The sequence below is a fragment of the Mesoplodon mirus genome (assembly GCF_964341445.2).
Source record: "Mesoplodon mirus genome assembly, chromosome: 12".
In the NCBI taxonomy this organism is placed as follows: domain Eukaryota; kingdom Metazoa; phylum Chordata; class Mammalia; order Artiodactyla; family Ziphiidae; genus Mesoplodon; species Mesoplodon mirus.
The window spans coordinates 48589985-48608146 of NC_138988.1; the positions used below are offsets into that span (position 1 = coordinate 48589985).

Below are 18162 nucleotides of genomic sequence, written 5' to 3' on the forward strand. Positions count from 1 at the left end.
AACAAAATGCAAAGCAAAAACACTGACAATCCTACCTAGTTAAAGACAACCAATTTTATCCCCTTGGTGTGTATCTTTTCAGACCCCCTTCTATACTGTGTGTGGGGTGTGTGTGTGTATGAATTTTAACCACAGGGGAGTAATATAAATCTTAACAAGTACAAAAGCAGCAATTAATGAAATAGGAAGCAAAAACCAGTACACTTGATTGGTATAGCCAAAGGCTTATTCTTGAAAAGATCAATAAAATAGATCTTTGTTGGTCTCATCTAGAGAAAAACACACAAATGAACAATATTTGAGATAAGAACAGGGATATAACTAGACAGATGGAGGGGATCAAAAATTAAGAGAACACAATGTTTGTAAATGTGTAAGGATGCTACCAAAAGGCTTCCGGGAAAATGCTTCATGACTGGAAGACACATGAGGAAGCAGTCTACTAAAAACAAGGAATCAGCTGCATTTAATTTGGGCACATTCATCCTAAGACCAAGGTCCCAGGTGTGGCCCTGGGCAGGTGGGTGATGCACAGAGAAGGCGGCGACCATGGAATGGAGGCCAAAGACTAGGGACAGTTCGGACACATCGAGTGGGTTCTTTATGTGCAATTAGATGAACCTGCATGGGCTCTTTAAATGCTCATGTTGTATTACACCGAAACCCCATCTTTAACAGCCTAAAAAGGCTCAAGTTCTTCAGTAGCAAAAGAAATTACAGACTGAACTCCCAAATCATTTGTAGCCGTTTTTTTATTCCAAACACGTACTTTTGTAAACCTGCATTTCCCAAACAGTGCAAGTGAATTAGAAGTGACTGCACAGACTTGAATACATGTGACTTTGTGAAGAGGAACACCCCTCCCAATGAAATTCCTCAACGGAAACGTACATGGATGCATCAATCAAGTTCTGGAAGTGAAGTTAGCGTGGGTGCCTGCCATGCAATTAATCACACTCTTAAAGCTTTAAAACTTACTCTGCCGGTCACACCGTGCACATTAGAATTTGAAAAAACCTTAACACAGTCTGAAATCTAGATCATTGTGCTACAAAGCATTGCATCACGTGGGGCATTTTTTCATTATCCCCCTCACATGCTGAAAATCAGAAGACATTCTAGAAGGTTCACTTTGGCCCTACTGCCTTGTATCCTAACCCTTCAGCCATTCTTTGCTTAAGAACATATTCTCCACTGTGTATATTCTTGCTCTATATAGCAAAACAACACATGGACTAAAACCCTGCATACTTGGAGCATTTCTAAGGGACACTTGTTTTCTGCCTTTTATCTGCTAAAAGGCCATTTCCCCCAAATACCAATCCTTTGCTTTGCCTCTGCATTTCGGGAAGTCTGAATTAGGTGCAGATTTCATCAGGTGTAGGTTTTACACGTAACCCGAGTGTAACTGCGTTGCCCTGCTATGATGCCTTATCCAAAAATAAAAGTAGAATAACCTTTTTTAAAAATGACATTGCTGGGCTTCCCTGGTGGCGCAGTGGTTGAGAGTCCGCCTGCCGATGCAGGGGACACGGGTTCGTGCCCCGATCCCGGAAGATCCCACATGCCGCGGAGCGGCTGGGCCCGCGAGCCATGGCCGCGGAGCCTGTGTGTCCGGAGCCTGTGCTCCGCAACGGGAGAGGCCACAGCAGTGAGAGGCCCGCGTACAGCAAAAAAAAAAAAAAAAAAAAAATGACATTGCTACGGTTCCACAGGTAGCATATCAGCACCCATCACAACCACCTAAGGGACCTGCTACACATCCACATTGAAAGCAGGTCCCTGATGTTTCCAGGAGGCCCGCTGGTTTTGCTTTGAACCTCCTTGCCTCTGGCTCCAGGGCTGAAGGTTGCATATGATTTGGTGAAGGAGGACTTTCCATTGGATTTTCTACAAAGCTTACCCAACTTCAGAATGCTGATGGAAGTTTCCTGAAGAATTGACTGAGAAAGCCTCAGTGACCTCAGTAGCAAGTGGTTCTGGCCGTGTGCCTGTCAGTCACCGTACAGCCACTGGACCCACTCACTCCTGCCAGTGTCCCCTCGTTCCTGAACCTCATGGCCTCTCCTTTGCGACAGGTCCAGGGCTCACTTAGGCGATGTTCCAAACTCCTGAGTCCCATGTAAACTGAGCATAAGTGAATCATTTTTGAAAAGGGGGCATTATTTCACTTAATTTCTACAAAGGTCCTTTTTTCATATTTAAAAAGCACCTCAATCCTTCTGACAGTTGATTATAACCCTAGTGAATATAACACAACCAAAAAGTCGAAGCAGACTTAAATGATGCTGTGCAAGAGAACATTAGATAGCATTCCACAGTGAACCCACAGAAGCAGGAAAGATGGAAATTGGAAGGCACTGTGGAATTTTAAAAGAACCTTCTGGAGAAGGAACAAAGACACACCAACCCATCCTGTCTGCTTCCCCCGAGAGCCTGCTGAGGGCTTCTGAACTGGATGGAGCTGGTGAACTGGCCAAGCTGAGAGCGCTGACAACCTGATCAACTTCCCTCTCTATCTCTGTGCTAAACGGTCAGCTCCCCAGTCCCTGCTGCCCGCCTACTCAGCATCAGGAGATAAGCAGATGTACCATCCTCCCCAAACAGGTTCCAGAGTGGCTGCCAGTATTTCCTCCAGTGGAGGACAAGCGTGATTTTCTTAAAAGCTGCCCTATTTAGACTCAGTAATCTCCTGGGTATGTGACCACTCGTGTGTCTACCACTCAGAACCACCCAGAAGCACATGGATCCCAGCTCTGAGACTGGCTATGGAGCCTGCCCCTCCCCTGGTGAGGCTTTCCCCTCTAGCTGGCAGAACCGCGTGCCCGCCAGTTATCCTGCTACACTGTCTCCCATGCGTCTGCACCCCTTGCAGGAGGCTGGCTGTGGCTATTCGTGCATTTGGCCAAAGCTGCTGATGGAGCTGCCCCAGGCTTACCACCTAAGAATCCTAAATGATTTATTAAAGGACAACATGAAACAACAAGCAGAAGTCCATCCAAGGAAGGCTGCAGATGAGGTCTCGTAAAGGAATCACACTCCCACTGTGGGAAGATCTGCCTCTCCTGGGGCAAAATGTGGGGTGGTGTTCACTGGGGAACCCCACGCACTTAGCACAGGGCCTGACGCACAGCAGGGGCCCCATACATATCTGTCAGAGGTGAACTCTGAGTGAGAACTGAAAGGGGAGCATGATGCATTCTGTATTTCCCTGTGTCAGAGTCAACTGCGTAAGAAACGAAAAGACACGTGTGCTCCCTGCCAGGTTTGCAACCGTCCAGCACCCTCATAATTTTGCCAAAACTTTAGATATCTTTGCAAGCATAAGCCAACTATGTGTCTGGAAAAACCTGTCTCCCCTGAAGTTGAGTTCTGTGTCTTTTCAACAATACTCACAGGCCCCCGCACATCTTAGCTCCCAGTCAACAAGGCCCTATGAGAAAGATGCCTGGTCTTGTTTCATTCTCATCTGATGCCATCTGTTTGTACCCGGGGCTTGAGCAGGCTGTGATAAGTGACTAAGGACTCTGTCAGACCCTGCTCTTAGGCACGTTTTCCCCTGTACCAGATGGTTTTCCAGCAGCGGTAACAGCAGCCAGGGCTGCTCATGGTTATTGAATGTTCACTACGGGCCAGGCATGGTGTTGAGCTTGCTACATCCATCAACACCTTGCCCTTTCAGAGAATCACACTGCACTCAAACCTGGACAGCACTGTGCGTCTGGTAATAAACACTGTCAAATAGAGAGCTTGGATAGTGAAGGCCATAACTTAGCATTCACCTGTACAGGGGATAGGCGAGGACGTCAGTGCTATGCCCAGATCCCTTTGCATCATTTCTTTTGCATTATTTCTGTGTGCTTCCCAGGTTGGGGGCACCGCCCTCTTTTTGAGGACTGCTCCTGAGCTACTGGGGCTATTTTGCTGGCAGGAAGTGAAAGCAGAAAGTTTACATCTCCCCTGGGTACAAGACTATGAAAGCTCAGCTCCCTTGCCCCGGGTTGGGACAACACTGAGGCATAACTTATCCTCCAGAACCCCCCTGCAGGATCAGGCTGAAGACCCCCTGCACGGGACCTGCCCTGAAATGGCTCCCTTACCTGTCTTCCTCCCCTTCTGTGTCCTGCTTCCCTTGTGTCCTTACTGGCGTGCCCTGGGGATACTTCCTTAATAAGTTACTGCATGAAAATCCTTGTCTCAGGGTCCACTTCTTAAGAACTCCACCTAAGACACGATTAAAAAAAATAAGGACAGGTTGAATGGTCATCTCTGGGAAGGACACTGCAATGACCATTAGCAAGAGTGACAGGGACAACGGAGACCTCTGGACTCAAATTAACATGAAAAGATAACACATCACAGCACTCAGACACAAGTCTCTGCTTGGTGGGCACCAATTCAGTCCCGGTGGTTTGCGGACTCTGATGCACGATGTCCAGGATGAGATGCCATTCTGAGGTTTACCAGTGGTGAAATGGCATTGCTCCAAGCTTTCATGTCTTAATTTAAGTGGAAGGAGGGTGAAATGTCTGCTCTATAAGGTGATGCAGAACAGACCTCAAGAATCAGGTTTTTCCATCCAAATTCCTGCTGGGAATCTTCCAATGAACGGTACAGATGAAAAAACTCTCTTGGTTCTTTAGCACATTATTCCACACTTGACTCCAGGCAACAGAGATGTGAGATGCCTTTGGGTTCAGCCCCAAACCACAGCTGATATACAGTACCACCCGCTGGGTGGATTCATCACATGAGGTTTCTTCAGATGATTTCATCTGAGAGTCTTCTTTAACAGCAAGTTCCAAAGTATAATAAGATCTTTATCCTTTAACATTTGTATGAATATACAAGTATTTCCAAGATTTCAGGCCAGATATCAGTGCTTGAGTGAACTATATAACCATTTAATAGAAATAATAAAACATCGATACAAATATAAAGACATAATCAGTATAAAAGGCTTATATTTATAAAAATACTTTTAGGTAACAGTTTTCCCCTGAGGGTTGACCACGCATGTTGCATCCATAAATATCGCCTGGCTCTGCAGCCGGCTTTCCAAAGTTCCGAGTTCAGCTGGAAAAGGAAGTGGTGGTGGTTCCAGTCAGGTGACCTGGCCGAAGTGACTGCCTCAGGTTGGCACCTGGGCTTGAGAGAACGAGGACGAGAACAGCATCGTGGGGCCTCCGAAAAATCTGGAGAAGATTCTTTCTTCCAAATATGGAAGATACAAAGATCAGGAAGACAGGCAAACCACTGGGCCACATGACCGGGCTGGGGTGGGGTGGCAGGTCACTGGTTTTTCTGGACCCAGTCCCAACTGTCTTCATTCTCTTTACGGTTCTTCTCAGCTTCAATAATTTCTTTGTACCTTCTGCGAAAGAAGCCCATCTGAAAGGCAGAAAGAGGAGAGGCCAGGTTAGAGATGCTGGGGAATCAACCATTTTGATTCCCAAGCCACCTGGACCCGGAGGAGGCATGACTATGCTCACAACTCCTCAGATTGGGCTGATTTAGAAAAAGCATTATGTGGAACCACTTTTTAAAATGCATGGACTTCCAGCAGGCTTTCTTATAAGTTGTTTGTTCCTTGTAATGTGCTTCTGGTGGAGTGTTTCCCAAACTGTATGCTGGGGAAAACTAGTTATTGAGCTATTCATAGGTTGTTTGGGAGTAAAACAGATTCCACGGTCAAATAAGTTTGGAAACGATACACTCTTTAAGAGACTCGTAATGTACAGTAGAACAGTAAAGGATCAAATCAACCTTTTAGGAAAGGATTAAGAAAGTCAGGGACTTGATATTTCCCAAGCTTATCTGGCTTTTGATAAATCTATTAATATCCTGAGAGAGATTAGCCATTGCAGAATAATTTGATAAGTACTGCTCTCATACAATAGGAGTTTTAAAGTATCTGTAGGTCTGCATCCTATCTTGCTGTCCTCTAGATCTTTCGCTCATATCTGTGACCCTCGTGAGCTGCCGAGCTGCCGTGCACACAGCTGGCAGTGTGTACTCCCCTAAAACTGGCAACTCCTCCTGAGCCACGATGGCAGTTTCCTTTAGCTTAGTTCTGAAAAGACCTTTCCTTCCGATGTCTATGGCTTTTCATACAGGGTAAGATGAATTTCCATTTCTTTTCACATAGTCAGCATAGGCACTACTGCCATATAAAAGTAACTTTTTGTAGCTCAAAGCTGACCTTTTCTCCCAAGCTCAGGAAGACCTGGTATCTCTTGTCCAGTGCTCCCTAGCATTAGTGGCCTCTGTTTCTGAGATCAGACATCCTCCTGCATCTGCCCTTAAACATGACTGACTGGAGTTGGTATACAAATACCCCAGCTTCCTCTCTCCTTGGGTGCGAAACCCTGAGGTGCACGCTCTGCGTGGAACTTTCCCGCAGTGATAACCAGCTTGATAACACGTCCTTTATTAGCTTCCTTCCCTGCCCTCTCTTCCCTGGTCCCCTATCACTGTTTCCTGAGATTATCTTCCAAATAAACGACTTGCCCTCAAATCCTTGTTTCGATCCTCTTGAACAGGGGAATTGAAACAGACGTGCACACTTGGCTCGCTGCTGGGAGGCTGTGCTGCAGGTCTGTGGTACCACACCGTCACTGGTGTATAATTTCCATAGTCATATTTGAAAACACTTGAGACTAATAATCTCTGCAATCTGCTGCCAATGGGGGATGCACATACAAAACCTGCCCTAAACAAATCGTCAAGCAAACCCAGGCTTGTGGGCACATCTAACTCCTTTGTGCATCTTTCCTCACACTCCTTCACCATGAACCAAGCATCCACAGTCTCACTGCACCATCTTCTTACTCCTTGAAAGGGGCTTACTGGTCCAGGTGAAAATGAGAACTGTCAAAGAGAGCTGCCAAGACAGCGCTGGTCACCTCCATCCACTTTACCAAGGGAGTCCTGAGAGTTCCCTTTGAGAGCAGTCTGACGGCTGGGAGGGAGTGGAAGCTTCCACAGAACAGCTGGCAAGGGTCTTGTGCTCTGAGCTTCGATCCTCAAGGCCCATTTCACAGACAGATATTGAGTTCCCTGGATATGTCCTCCCAAGCCTCAGACCACATCTATCAGAACCTCACTTTATGACACCCCCATATACTTTTCTCTCATTAAATCTCTACCACCTTCTCCCTTCTGCAAGGGATGTGGAAAGGAGGCTTGGCTTGAATGTTCCAGATAATTAGAAAAAGGTCGTTGTTGTCATCCTCAAAGCATACCCACAGGAGGCCAGGAAAGCGACCCAAGACTTCATGGAAATGTCTAACTCAGAAGTTACTGCTTGAAATCTCATTCTTGAAAGATAAAGATGTGGTTGACAGGGCGAATGTGTCATGTGCACCTTCTGAGCTGAGGAGAACATAATCATAGAAAGAAGGCTGGATATAGCATGAGAATAAGATTCTTTAGCACATGACTCTACCTGCGGATAGTGTGATGTTTCAGTGATCTCCAGTTACTCACTTTAATTCTAGAGAAGTAACATCTCTCTACTGTGGCACCAATCAAGCAGAGCTTTAACTGTCTTCTCTCTTATCATCTTTCACATTTGTCTCAGGACTCCTACGGATTTGTGCTTTTTACCCCCAGAGCTCAGCATCTCGCCGCTACTTACTGCCAGTGATAAGTTGCAAAAATGCCCCTGTATCCGTGCCCTGTACCATGCCTTTGCAGCAAGTCCTATCAGGAGACGGAGTCTATTTTCCACACCCTGAATCTGAGTCGTGACTTGCTATGACAGTTGGGTGCATGGGAGGTGATGCCCTGTCAGTTCCACACTTAGGCCTCAAAGGCCTTGCACACTTCCACTTGCTTTCTCAGAACGCTGCCTGGCTTCCAAGTGAATGAGTTTGGTCTCGCTGCTGAAAGATGAGACCACCAGCTGAGGCCCTCATAGACCCACCAACCCCCAACTGCTTGCAGGTGTAGGTTTGAGCCCCACTGAGACGGGAGGACCGCCCTGTTAAGCTCAGTCCAACCCTCAGAATTGCGACCTGTGTAGATGGTGGTTGTTTTTAAGTCTCTAAACTTTGGTTTGTTACATAGCAAGAGTTAACTGATACAGAACTCCATATTTTTTTGCCTGACTTACTGAATGAATCAACACCCACGGGGGGTGGCAGAGGGGCAGCCTGACAGGGCTCTAGATGGAAAGAGCATTACTGTGCCCTGTCCTGCTGAACAGACTTTTCTTGTTCATCTCTAAGGAAGACGAGAGTCGGCTCACCTTCTCACAGCTATGCTGGCATAAGGATTTGATACAGCGTGTGCAATCTAGCAAGGATTTAGAGTGCCTGGCCCAACTCTCACATGTTTATGTGTGTCATACTTGTTACCAACAAAGTGATGGTATATCATCTCCTGTAGGCATCCAAAAGCAAGCTCTTTTGTCTCAAGTGGTATGGTGTCAGCATTAGTCTTTTTTTTTTTTTTTTTAATTAATTAATTTGGTTGCACCGGGTCTTAGTTGCGGCAGGCGGGCTCCTTAGTTGTGGCTCACTGACTCCTTAGTTGTGGCATGCAAACTCTTGGTTGTGGCATGCACGTGGGATCTAGTTCCCTGACCAGGGATCGAACCCAGGCCCCCTACATTGGTAGCTCGGAGTCTTAACCACTGTACCACCAGCGAGGTCCCTCAGCACTAGTCTTGAAAATTCCACCCCTGCTGGCAGTAACCATAGAGCTGAGCTTCTCTTAGAAACAGGCTTGCAAACTCTCCACCCCACTCCAGTGAGGCAGGGTATGCAGAGCCCTGTTCCCAACATAACCTGCGTGTAGTCTCATCTTTAGATGGAAGCTTGGAGCTGCCACTGGTGTCTGTCCTTCTTCTTTGGAGCCCATGACCATTTCTTAAGACACAGACCACTCTCAAGTCTAGGGCGTGCTGGGTACAGTAGCGCAGGATGTGCACCGCATATAAGGGGGGAGGGTGCCCCTCATATCAGAGATCATGGACGTGTAAACTTATTACAACTAGTTTCCAGCAGATGGCAGTCGGGTGTCTTTTTCTAACAAAAGCAGTAGATTTTCTGAATTTTCTGACAGATGGAAGTAAAGCTTCTGGAGGAAGGGGCGCTGTTTACTTGTCTGCACAAAGGTGCGATACAGTCTAGAGGTGGTTCTGTCAAATTAATATTGTTTCTTACGTGATCAAACGAATTCCATTTCAGAAAAAGAGAAAATCACCTTTGTGTTGTTGTTTACAGCCCGGTTTTGGCTTTTGATATAGAACCCAAAGCCCAGGCTCCTAGTTTACCAAGCCAGGGTTCCCCAAACAACTGTGTCATGCCAGGCCTGCCCAGTGCCATAGGACCTACTCAGAAGGGTTGGACAGGAGAGGTGCCGCATGGGGAGCCTGGAGTTCTGAGTACTGCTCACGCTTGGCCACAGGGCAGGTCATTTCCTGGCTCTGAACCCCAGTGTCTTTGTCTCTGTCCAAGAGACCGATGGCATTCTCAGACCTCTTCTAGCCCTGAAACACAATGAAAGCTTTTATGTTGGTCCCCAAAGCAAACTCGGGACTGCAGCCTATAGGCCATACAGCTGTGTATCCAGTCCTCACACGCAGGAGGCACAGGGCACAGAATCCTCGCCTGGTATCATTTTTTCTCAAAGAGTTTTTGGAAAATTAAATTTCCAATTTTTATATTAAAGTATGGATATGTTATAAAGTATAAAGAAGTCTAAAACTCTTAAAAACTAAGATAACTCAAGACTTCAAAGACACTTCTCTCCTGCAGCAGGCCTACACTCTCACCATCACTAGTACTCATGGTTACTTTGGGGAAAACCTTGGAGAGATGCTGGGCAAACCTACATTTTCCCAGCCAGCTGAGCCCACACTGAGGGTGCTGGGAAATGAGCTGTGATTAGTTAAACTGGACCCTCAGCAGCCCCTCACGCAATTCCAGTTCAGTGGAGTATGTGTTTTCCTGCACTTTTTCTGGATCCTTCCAGGGCTTGCTTTGCCACTTGAGGGGCAAAAGGCTCTGTTTATAACTGCTGTTTGTAGTGGAGGGAACACTCATGGAAACCCTACAGGAAGAGAGACTAGAGCCAAACTTGGCTCCCCTGAAACCTGAGGGAGCAGGGGTTTTCTGGCTTCTTGTCTGTGCCGCTCCTGAGGGGGACCTGCGGCCCCACAGGGCAGCTCCCTCAGCCCTCCTGACAGATTCACACAACTTTCTGTTATAAACTTGTATCAAAAAAGCTGCCAGAAAACTCCTAGGGAAACAGCAGGATTCCCCTGAATGGCCCTAATTAGGAAGATTCTGAGAGGGGCCTGGGGCCCAGGAAGAAGTGAGAATGACTGGATTCTGGGGTCCACATCCTATAGCACCAGCCTCCTCCTTCCCAGCTCAGTCTAGGGTGAGTGAAGGGCGGCCGCACAACCCCACGGCCTCTGGTCTCTGGGGAGATGCCCACCCCCTCCTCCCTGGCTTTTGGATTGCCTCCTGGGCAGCTATTCCAAGGGCCTTGGACACACTCCTTCTTTGGACTAACTCAGAGCCTCATGTTTATGGGTCCTTTCAAGTTCCTTGACTATTTACATAACACGTCTCTGTCTCGAGATGTCAACAGTGCAACATCAGCCCAATATTTACTTCCAAACATAAATAAGTCCCCACTGAGCGTCTCTGGCACATGGTCTTAATTGAGACAGTGCAAAAGGTGTGTGCACGTATGTCTGTGCATTTTCATTTTCTCTGCAGGAGAAACAAGGATGGGTTCTCACAGCCCAGCTGGAGGGCAGGTGATAACCCCAATGACCCCCGGAGGGGCTGCCAAACCTACCCATCCGCTGGGCCATTTCACAGATTTATTTTTCCAAGTATTTCTGCTTGAGGTCAGCAGGAATGCTCTTAAATGAAAACCAGGAGCCCAAAACCAGCTCTGGAGCAGCAGGCTCTTGGAACAGGCCCGGCTGACAGAGGGTTCGAGACAGTCCTTCTGAAGGACGGCGGCAAACCCACTGCACAGCCCACCTCTATACCACTCGTGAGAAGGCAAGGCTGGCAGGTCCTGGGCCTTTTGGGAAGAGGCTGGGCATGGGGCTGGCCAGGCCACGGCACTGCCCTTTGCTCCAGGCCATCTCACTGGCAAAAGGGGCCAACAGGAGAGAAGGGAAAGGTTCCTGGGCTGGAAGCAGTAGAGGAGGATGCAGAGTTTTCGCCTTCACTGAGTGGTGGCCTGTGTGTTTTGGCAAACTGTACAAGGGAGCGAGGAGAGGGGGAGAGAGAGGGAGAGAGAAGCCTGGGGCCCTAAATGAGGCTTTTCCTCTTGAAGGAAAAACATCCCAGCATCTCCACTCTCTCACCACTTGACTTAAAGGCTGGCTTGATGAGTTGAAGGCACTTTTTAAAGGTGCAAGTCACATATACCCTCTGAATAATGAAATTCCTCCTATAAACAGGCCTTTATGATTGTCTTGAAGAGGCACAGGGCCCAGGCCATTTCAAACCAAAACAGGAGCCAAACGAAAGAAGAGGGGACTCATTTGGATTTTTCTCCCTTAAAAGAGTTTCCTATTTCAAAGTTTTCTTCCTGCACGGTGGCTTGGCAGGCTACTGTAGTCCTTGCACAGAAAGTTTAAATTATGGCTCCCAGTGTCTGCTAACAGCTCAGCTCTGGGAAGGCTGATTAGGATCCATTTCAGAATGTGAAGAAGGGTCTGGTTAGCTCGGGGCCCTCGTTGTGGATTTTGCACTGGAGCCAGGACCTGCTGCGGCCAAGCATGAGACAGCGCCTGATGTGCCACCGGCCGACCCTCTGGAAGGCCCCGGAGGACAGAAGGAGGCTGAGCATTAGGCAGGGAGCCTGGACTTCGGCTCTGGAGAAGGTATTTGCTGACCCTATAAGGGGTTTCTGTTTCAGATAAACAGGGGATGATGGTCATGTTGGTAGAACCACGGTGACATGTAGGAGGTGTGGCACAGGTTCTTTGCCTGGCCAAGTGCTGCTTACCCCTCAGGATGTGCTTGGCTCAGCCTCGGCCACTTACCTGCTTTCCCCAGTCTTTACGATGGAGTGAGGGCTCTGCTGCTTATTACCTCTGTCCCTTTACCCCGAGCCAGCCACTTCGCAGGGATCTGTTTGCTGAGTGAAGGCACCGGCCAGCTCACAAGTGTAAAGCATGCTAACCCACAGGCCTGCATGGTACAGAAAATCCATCCGCACTGGGCCAGCCACCTTGTTCTGTTTTTGATACCATGCCACCATCCTTGTACTTTTTTGGGAACAACCATTTTGGGCTCATGAGCTCAAGGCAATGGCAAGCAACCACAGGTAGCAGTGTCAGGTGCTACACCAAAGGGAACTTCAAGAGATGTGACTCTAAAAAGGAAAGAGGACTTAAACATTGCCCACCTGTCTTCAAAGGGTCTAGTGAAGTGTTTACTCATCAGTAGTGGCAACTGGGTACCATGCAGTGACTTTCCCCTTGAAAGGATTGGAGGGAATGATATGTGAAATACGGTAATAAGCCAGAAGCAGTTAGACTTCCCATCTAACTCAAATATTAGGCCCATTAATCAACGGATTTCTGTGCACTGAATTGTCAATACTAGACCTCTATACATAATGCACGTTACTTAGGTTATAGACATAGGGATCCAAGTTGACAAGAGGTCTGTAGTTGACTCACAGACATAGAGAACAGAGTGGTTGCCAACGGGGAGGGGGATGGAGGAGGGATGGATTGGGAGTTTGGGATTAGCAAATGCAAACTATTGTATATAGAATGGATAAACAACAAGGTCCTACTGTATAGCACAGGGAACTATATTCAATATCCTGTGATAGACCATAATGGAAAAGAATATGAAAAAGAGTGTATATATGTGTATAACTGGATCACTTTACTGTACAGCAGAAATTAACACAACATTGTAAATCAACTATACTTCAATAAAATAAATAAAAAACAAAAGAGGTCTGCAGTTGAAGTTTGAGGAATATGTAGGTCTTCAGAATAATCCTACATTTCATTTGCCCTTTTCAGTGTCCTATAAAGTCATTCTATTTAGTTAGTCCTTCAGGAGAAAAATATTTGTCCTAAAGAAACTCCCTCTGCCGAGCTCCTTACTGCAGTGTCACTGTGCCTGAACAGACTACCCACTCTGAATGTTGAGTGCGTTCATGAACCCTGCACCGAGGTTTACTTTTTTTTCCTCCAAGGAGCTCAATCATAATTTTATCTATGACACAATGGAAGAGAGATGAGGTTTCATCTACTTTAGAACAACAAAACTTCCAGTTAGGCTAATCATCCTTTGCCATAGTGAGTTTTACAGAAAAGATTAAGATTTTGCCCAAATCTCTGAATATCATGTATGTGATAGACAAAAGATGGCCACTAAGTCTTTGCTACTCCTCCCATTGGGAGGCAGAGTCTCTTTCCTGTTCCTCGACTCTGGGCTGGCACGTGACTGCTTTGACCAACAGAGTACAGCAGGATGATGCCACGCCAGTTCTGGGCCAGCCTTTCAGAGAAATAGCAGCTCTCACCATGCTCTCCCAGAGCTGAAGCCACCATGTAAAACGTCAGCACACTCTGCTGGAAGGGCCACGTGTAGAGGCCCTGAATCTACACGAAGAGAGGGCGGGGCCTGGCAGAGTCCGGCCTTCTAGCCATCTCCACCCAAGGTGACAGGCATGTGAATAAAATTGTCCTGTGAAGTGAAGCAGACCAGCCTAGCCACCAGGTGAATGCCCTTGTGTGACACCACTCAGTGTCACTTGGAGCAGAAGCAGCATCCAGCCAAACCCTTCCTGAATTCCTGACCTATACATTTGTTAGGCAGAAGGGAACTCAACTTGGTGGCAATTTGTTGTGAGGCCATAGCTACCCAGTACCATATAAAAGACTGTAATTTAGGCAATAGCACCACTGACAACCGTGAAACCCTGCTGGAGTGAAAGCCTTTAGGGCATCTGCCTAGTTTCCTTCTAAGATTAGCCCCTATCCCCACCCTTACCTGGCTTCCCCAAACCTCCACACTGCATCTTTCTCCTGCGCTGGCCTTAGCTGTCTGGATGTGGGAGACATGTGACCCAGCCCGGGCTGGTCAGATTCTCTCTGCCACCTCCTGGCCTCTTGCCACAGTTGTAGACATTTGACTTGAGCTGAGCCAGTCAGATTCTCTCTCCCAGGCTTGTAGGATTGGGACTCAGAGGGGGCTGATCAGTCTGTGTCTGTGGCTAGAAGTTTTGATGGCATCACTCACCAGCTTTCTCAGAGCTGTTCTAGACCCTTCCTTCCTCCAGCAGTTAAGATGACCTTGTCTGGTTAAGGCGCCTCGACCGCCACCACTCTGCTTTCATGGCCAGTCCATGGCAGCGGGTGATGTCTGCCTTCTTGGGCCCTGGCTCTTTGGATCACACACAGCTGGGTGGCCTCAGGGTGCTGGCCACCCCGTGACACCCACTCCTGACACACCACATTCTTTAAAGAAACACGGCAGAAGCAAAGCGAAGCAGATGGCAGTTGGAAGGAGGTGGGAGGGTGTGCTCAGGAGAGGGGACACTCCTGAGTGGCAGAGCCAGGTGGGGGGCCCGGGGGGGGACACAGCCACCCCACTCCCCACTCTGTGTCCCTGTCTGGTCCCGTGCACCCAGCAGTGGAGGACGGTGTTCCCTCTCTTCTGAAATGTCCGTACAAAGGCAGAAGGAAGTATCTCTCTCTCTCACACACACACACAAACACCCCCCACCCCGCCCCCCGCAAAGCCCTTACTGTCTTCAGATCCCAAACACTGAGCTGGCTTTGTTCTCTACCCCCAGACCAGACGTCTTGGCAGGAAGGAGTTGGAGTTGGAGAAAAGGGAGAATTAAGACTCTATCTGGCCACGCAGATTAAACAAACAATAAATGGGCAGGTTTTTCAAAAAAGGTAATATCCGCTCCTGGTAAATATACAGGAAAATGGGCACTTTTGATACACTGCTTGTGTAACCTTTCCAGAGGGCAACTGGTAATACGTAATAAAAGGCTTAAAATACGCATTGCTTTTGACTCGGTAATTCCGTTTCTAGGGTTTCATCTTAAGGACATAATGAAGGATTTGTGCAAATATTTGGCTCCAAGCATATTCACTGTGGCACTGGTACAAGAAGTGTGAAACCAGAAGCCATGTGAATGAATCCCAACATCCGAGGACTGGGATCTGCCATACACCTGCAGCCTGAGGACAGCGATGGACACGGGTTTTTAACAATAGGGAAAGACTTTCATAATTTTGCATTCAGGTAAAGCTAGGCTGTAAAATAGTAAATGGGAAGTCCAAAAAGCATGGGAACCTGAGATAAACTTATTTTCAAGTAATATGCTCAATATATTTTTCTTCAACCTCCAATACTTTTTTCAGGTGAAGTCCAACTGTCAGTCTGAAAAGATGTACAACAAAAACCCTATTTTCCCTGTGTTTCTAGATTTCTTGGATACTCTGAAGTATATTTACTATACTTTTTTCAGATTGATAATTGAACTCATTGCTTTAATTTTAGAGCTCCTGCACCTGAAAATGTATTGGGTATTTTACTGGAGAATTTAACACACTATTCACAAATAAGTGGGTGCTATGAGAATGCCTGGTCTCTGTCTATTATGTAGGGAAAAAGTTCAAAAAGAGACAACGCTGGTCTCACCACAGTTATTTCTAGGATGAGGACTCCTGAGTATCTGAGAACTTTTTTGCTTACTGACATGTGTCTATGTTTGATCAATAAATACAAATTATTTTGGAATCCCAAAGAAACTAATTATTTGTATTTAAAGGATCCATCCATAATCATGTAAGAGGCTGTTTCCACCTGCCTCTGAAACCTGGAGCACTGGAAAAGCAGGGACTTGGTGTCAGGAAGTCCCAGCTGTGGTCCCTGGTGCTGCTGCAGGAGCTGGGGACATGGTGGAAACAAGAACAGACAGGACCCAACTCACGTGGCACACTACCATCCCGTGGAAGAGACAGACCTTCCTCAGATAATGACTCTGAAACCATTACTGATGAATACAGAGGCCCTAAAGTCAAGGATGATATGTGCCCCCACGAAGGGTAAAGTCAAGGATGCCAGGTGTCTGAGAGAAGAGCACAGGGCATCCTAGAATTGGGGGTGAGGACACCCCTTTCTTCTTGAGAAAGTGACAAGAGGCAAGATGTGAAGGATGAGCAGGTGCTCCCTGCTGAAGGAGGCAGGGCAAGTCTACCCCTGGGGCACCTACGAATGAACCCCCATGGGGTTGGGAGAACTTCTGATGAAGCTGCCCAGGCAGCACTCCAGACATACAGCCCATCGCCATTACTAGAGTCTTCTGGGCAGAAATCTTTTCCATATTCCACATGGGAAAAGAACAAAGAATGGCTCTGTAGTTTCTTTTCTTGTTTTTGTCCCAAGTAAAGGAGTTAACCATCCCCGTCCCAGTCCCAGCTGTTACTCCCCAAGCTTGTGCATTGGAGTGAGGCTCCCACCACCCTGTGTTAGGACTGGTGGCAACTCTGCTAGGGAAGGCAGGAGAAGAGAGTAATATTTTGGGGTTCCCTCTAAAGCGGTCCAGTCCTCAGGTGTGAATGGCCTCAGGAGGAGCCTGGACTCCATTCACTGCCTGGAGGGGACCCTGCCCTCCTTTCATCGTACCTGCACTGGGAAGGAAGTTCCACCAGGAAACCTTTTCTGACGATGAGCTCTAGCCCTGCTGAGGCAGGAGAGCCGGGTGTCTGGTCGGGGACTCCCTGGGGACCTGCGCTCTCCACTCACCTTCCAGAGCAGCACAGCCAGCAGCAGGAAGATGAGGATTCCCACCAGCAAGCTGATGGCAATGATCCAGCCCACGACGTAGCCTCGGGGCTCCAGATTGTGCAACGCCTCGAAGACCACCTGGGAGGCAAAGCAGAAGTGAGATGGTTCCCAAATGGAAGCACCCACCGCGTGAGGGGACCCGGCCTGGGCTTGACATTGGCACTGAACTGGAGAGATGTGTTCAGACCGCTGTCACTCTAAAATTGCCTCTGTTGAGTGCTTTCCTGGGTGTATACGGATGGATTTTTCACAAGGACCTGAAAAGGCACTTGAAATCGCAGCCCCAGTTCTTGAAAGGGCTGTAATGACAACAGGCCTGATTTAAGTATAACGAAGTGAACATAAGTGTGGTGAAAAACTGAGAGGATGCACTATGTTCTTGATTCAGAACAGACAATAACAGTCTCTGTTTTATTATGGTTTTGAAACAAGGGCATGGGCGTGCGCTCCAGGTAAGACAGTACTTTTTTCTGAGTGTTCCGTGCACTGCGTAACTTAGTGTGATTACTCAATTAATGCCAGTTTCCCCAGTAGGCTGTGGACCTCAAGGGCTGGGCACAGTTTGCCTTGGGTCTCATGGCGATGCCTAGCATACTAAAAGCACTCACTCGAGGAGCGGAGTCCTGGTCTCCAATGGGAGCCATAGGTCCTCAGAGCCCATGTCTCAGTGGGGCAAGTTTTCCCAACTTTGATGGAATCTCAGTGGTGTGCTAGCTCACATCAATGGGGCCAACGGTGTGCATCTCTTCCCAGCTCCACATCTAAGGATGTTACAATGCTATTTTGAAATGGTCCATCACAGGAGTATTTATACCACCTAAAGTGGTGAACAAATCAGGGCACCCCCACCCTCCTGCCACAGAAGGGATAGCTTAACACGTGCTAGCTCAACACTGACTGTACTCTTTGGCTCTATTTTCACCCCACTGGTCACAGTGGAGTTTATTTTTGTAGAATTCAAAGCATCCATTGTGTCCTCTACAGCCAATCCCCTAACACCCCACCATCCCTTTCAAGCTCCTCTTTGCTGAAGAGACAGAAATCTCAGCTCTGGGCAGCCACTGTCTCCCTTGGCTGCAGACAGGCTGGCCCAGCCACAGGGCTTTGTCCAAGCTAGGCCGTGTGCTTGGAATGCCCAGTCCCTCCTTGGAGAAGGCCTATGTAAACCTGGCTCAATCCTGAAAGCCAGCTGATTTTTTGCCTAGCAGGAAGCCTCGCTGGTTATGGGAGCCCCTTGCTCAAGCCTCAACGGTGACTGGGCACAGGACTGAGTTGATACTAGCGCTATTTATGTTACCTTTTTAGGGCCTGGCTTCCCTCTCTCTTTAACATTTCTTGAATGCCC

The 18162-nt window shown here is 47.7% G+C and overlaps 1 protein-coding gene across 1 annotated transcript in view; it reads right to left on the reverse strand.

The window, feature by feature from the left end:
* Positions 1–734: 734 nt before the first annotated feature.
* The window catches only part of ITGA9 (integrin subunit alpha 9), a 362363-nt gene continuing 344935 nt past the window's right edge, over positions 735–18162 (reverse strand). Inside the window, exons 27-28 of the mRNA XM_082639253.1 lie at positions 16776–16895; positions 735–5391 (exon numbers count right to left, since the gene is read on the reverse strand). Coding sequence (XP_082495379.1) covers positions 5293–5391; positions 16776–16895 — 219 coding nt within the window. The 3' untranslated portion in view covers positions 735–5292. The remainder of the gene's footprint in view (positions 5392–16775; positions 16896–18162) is intronic.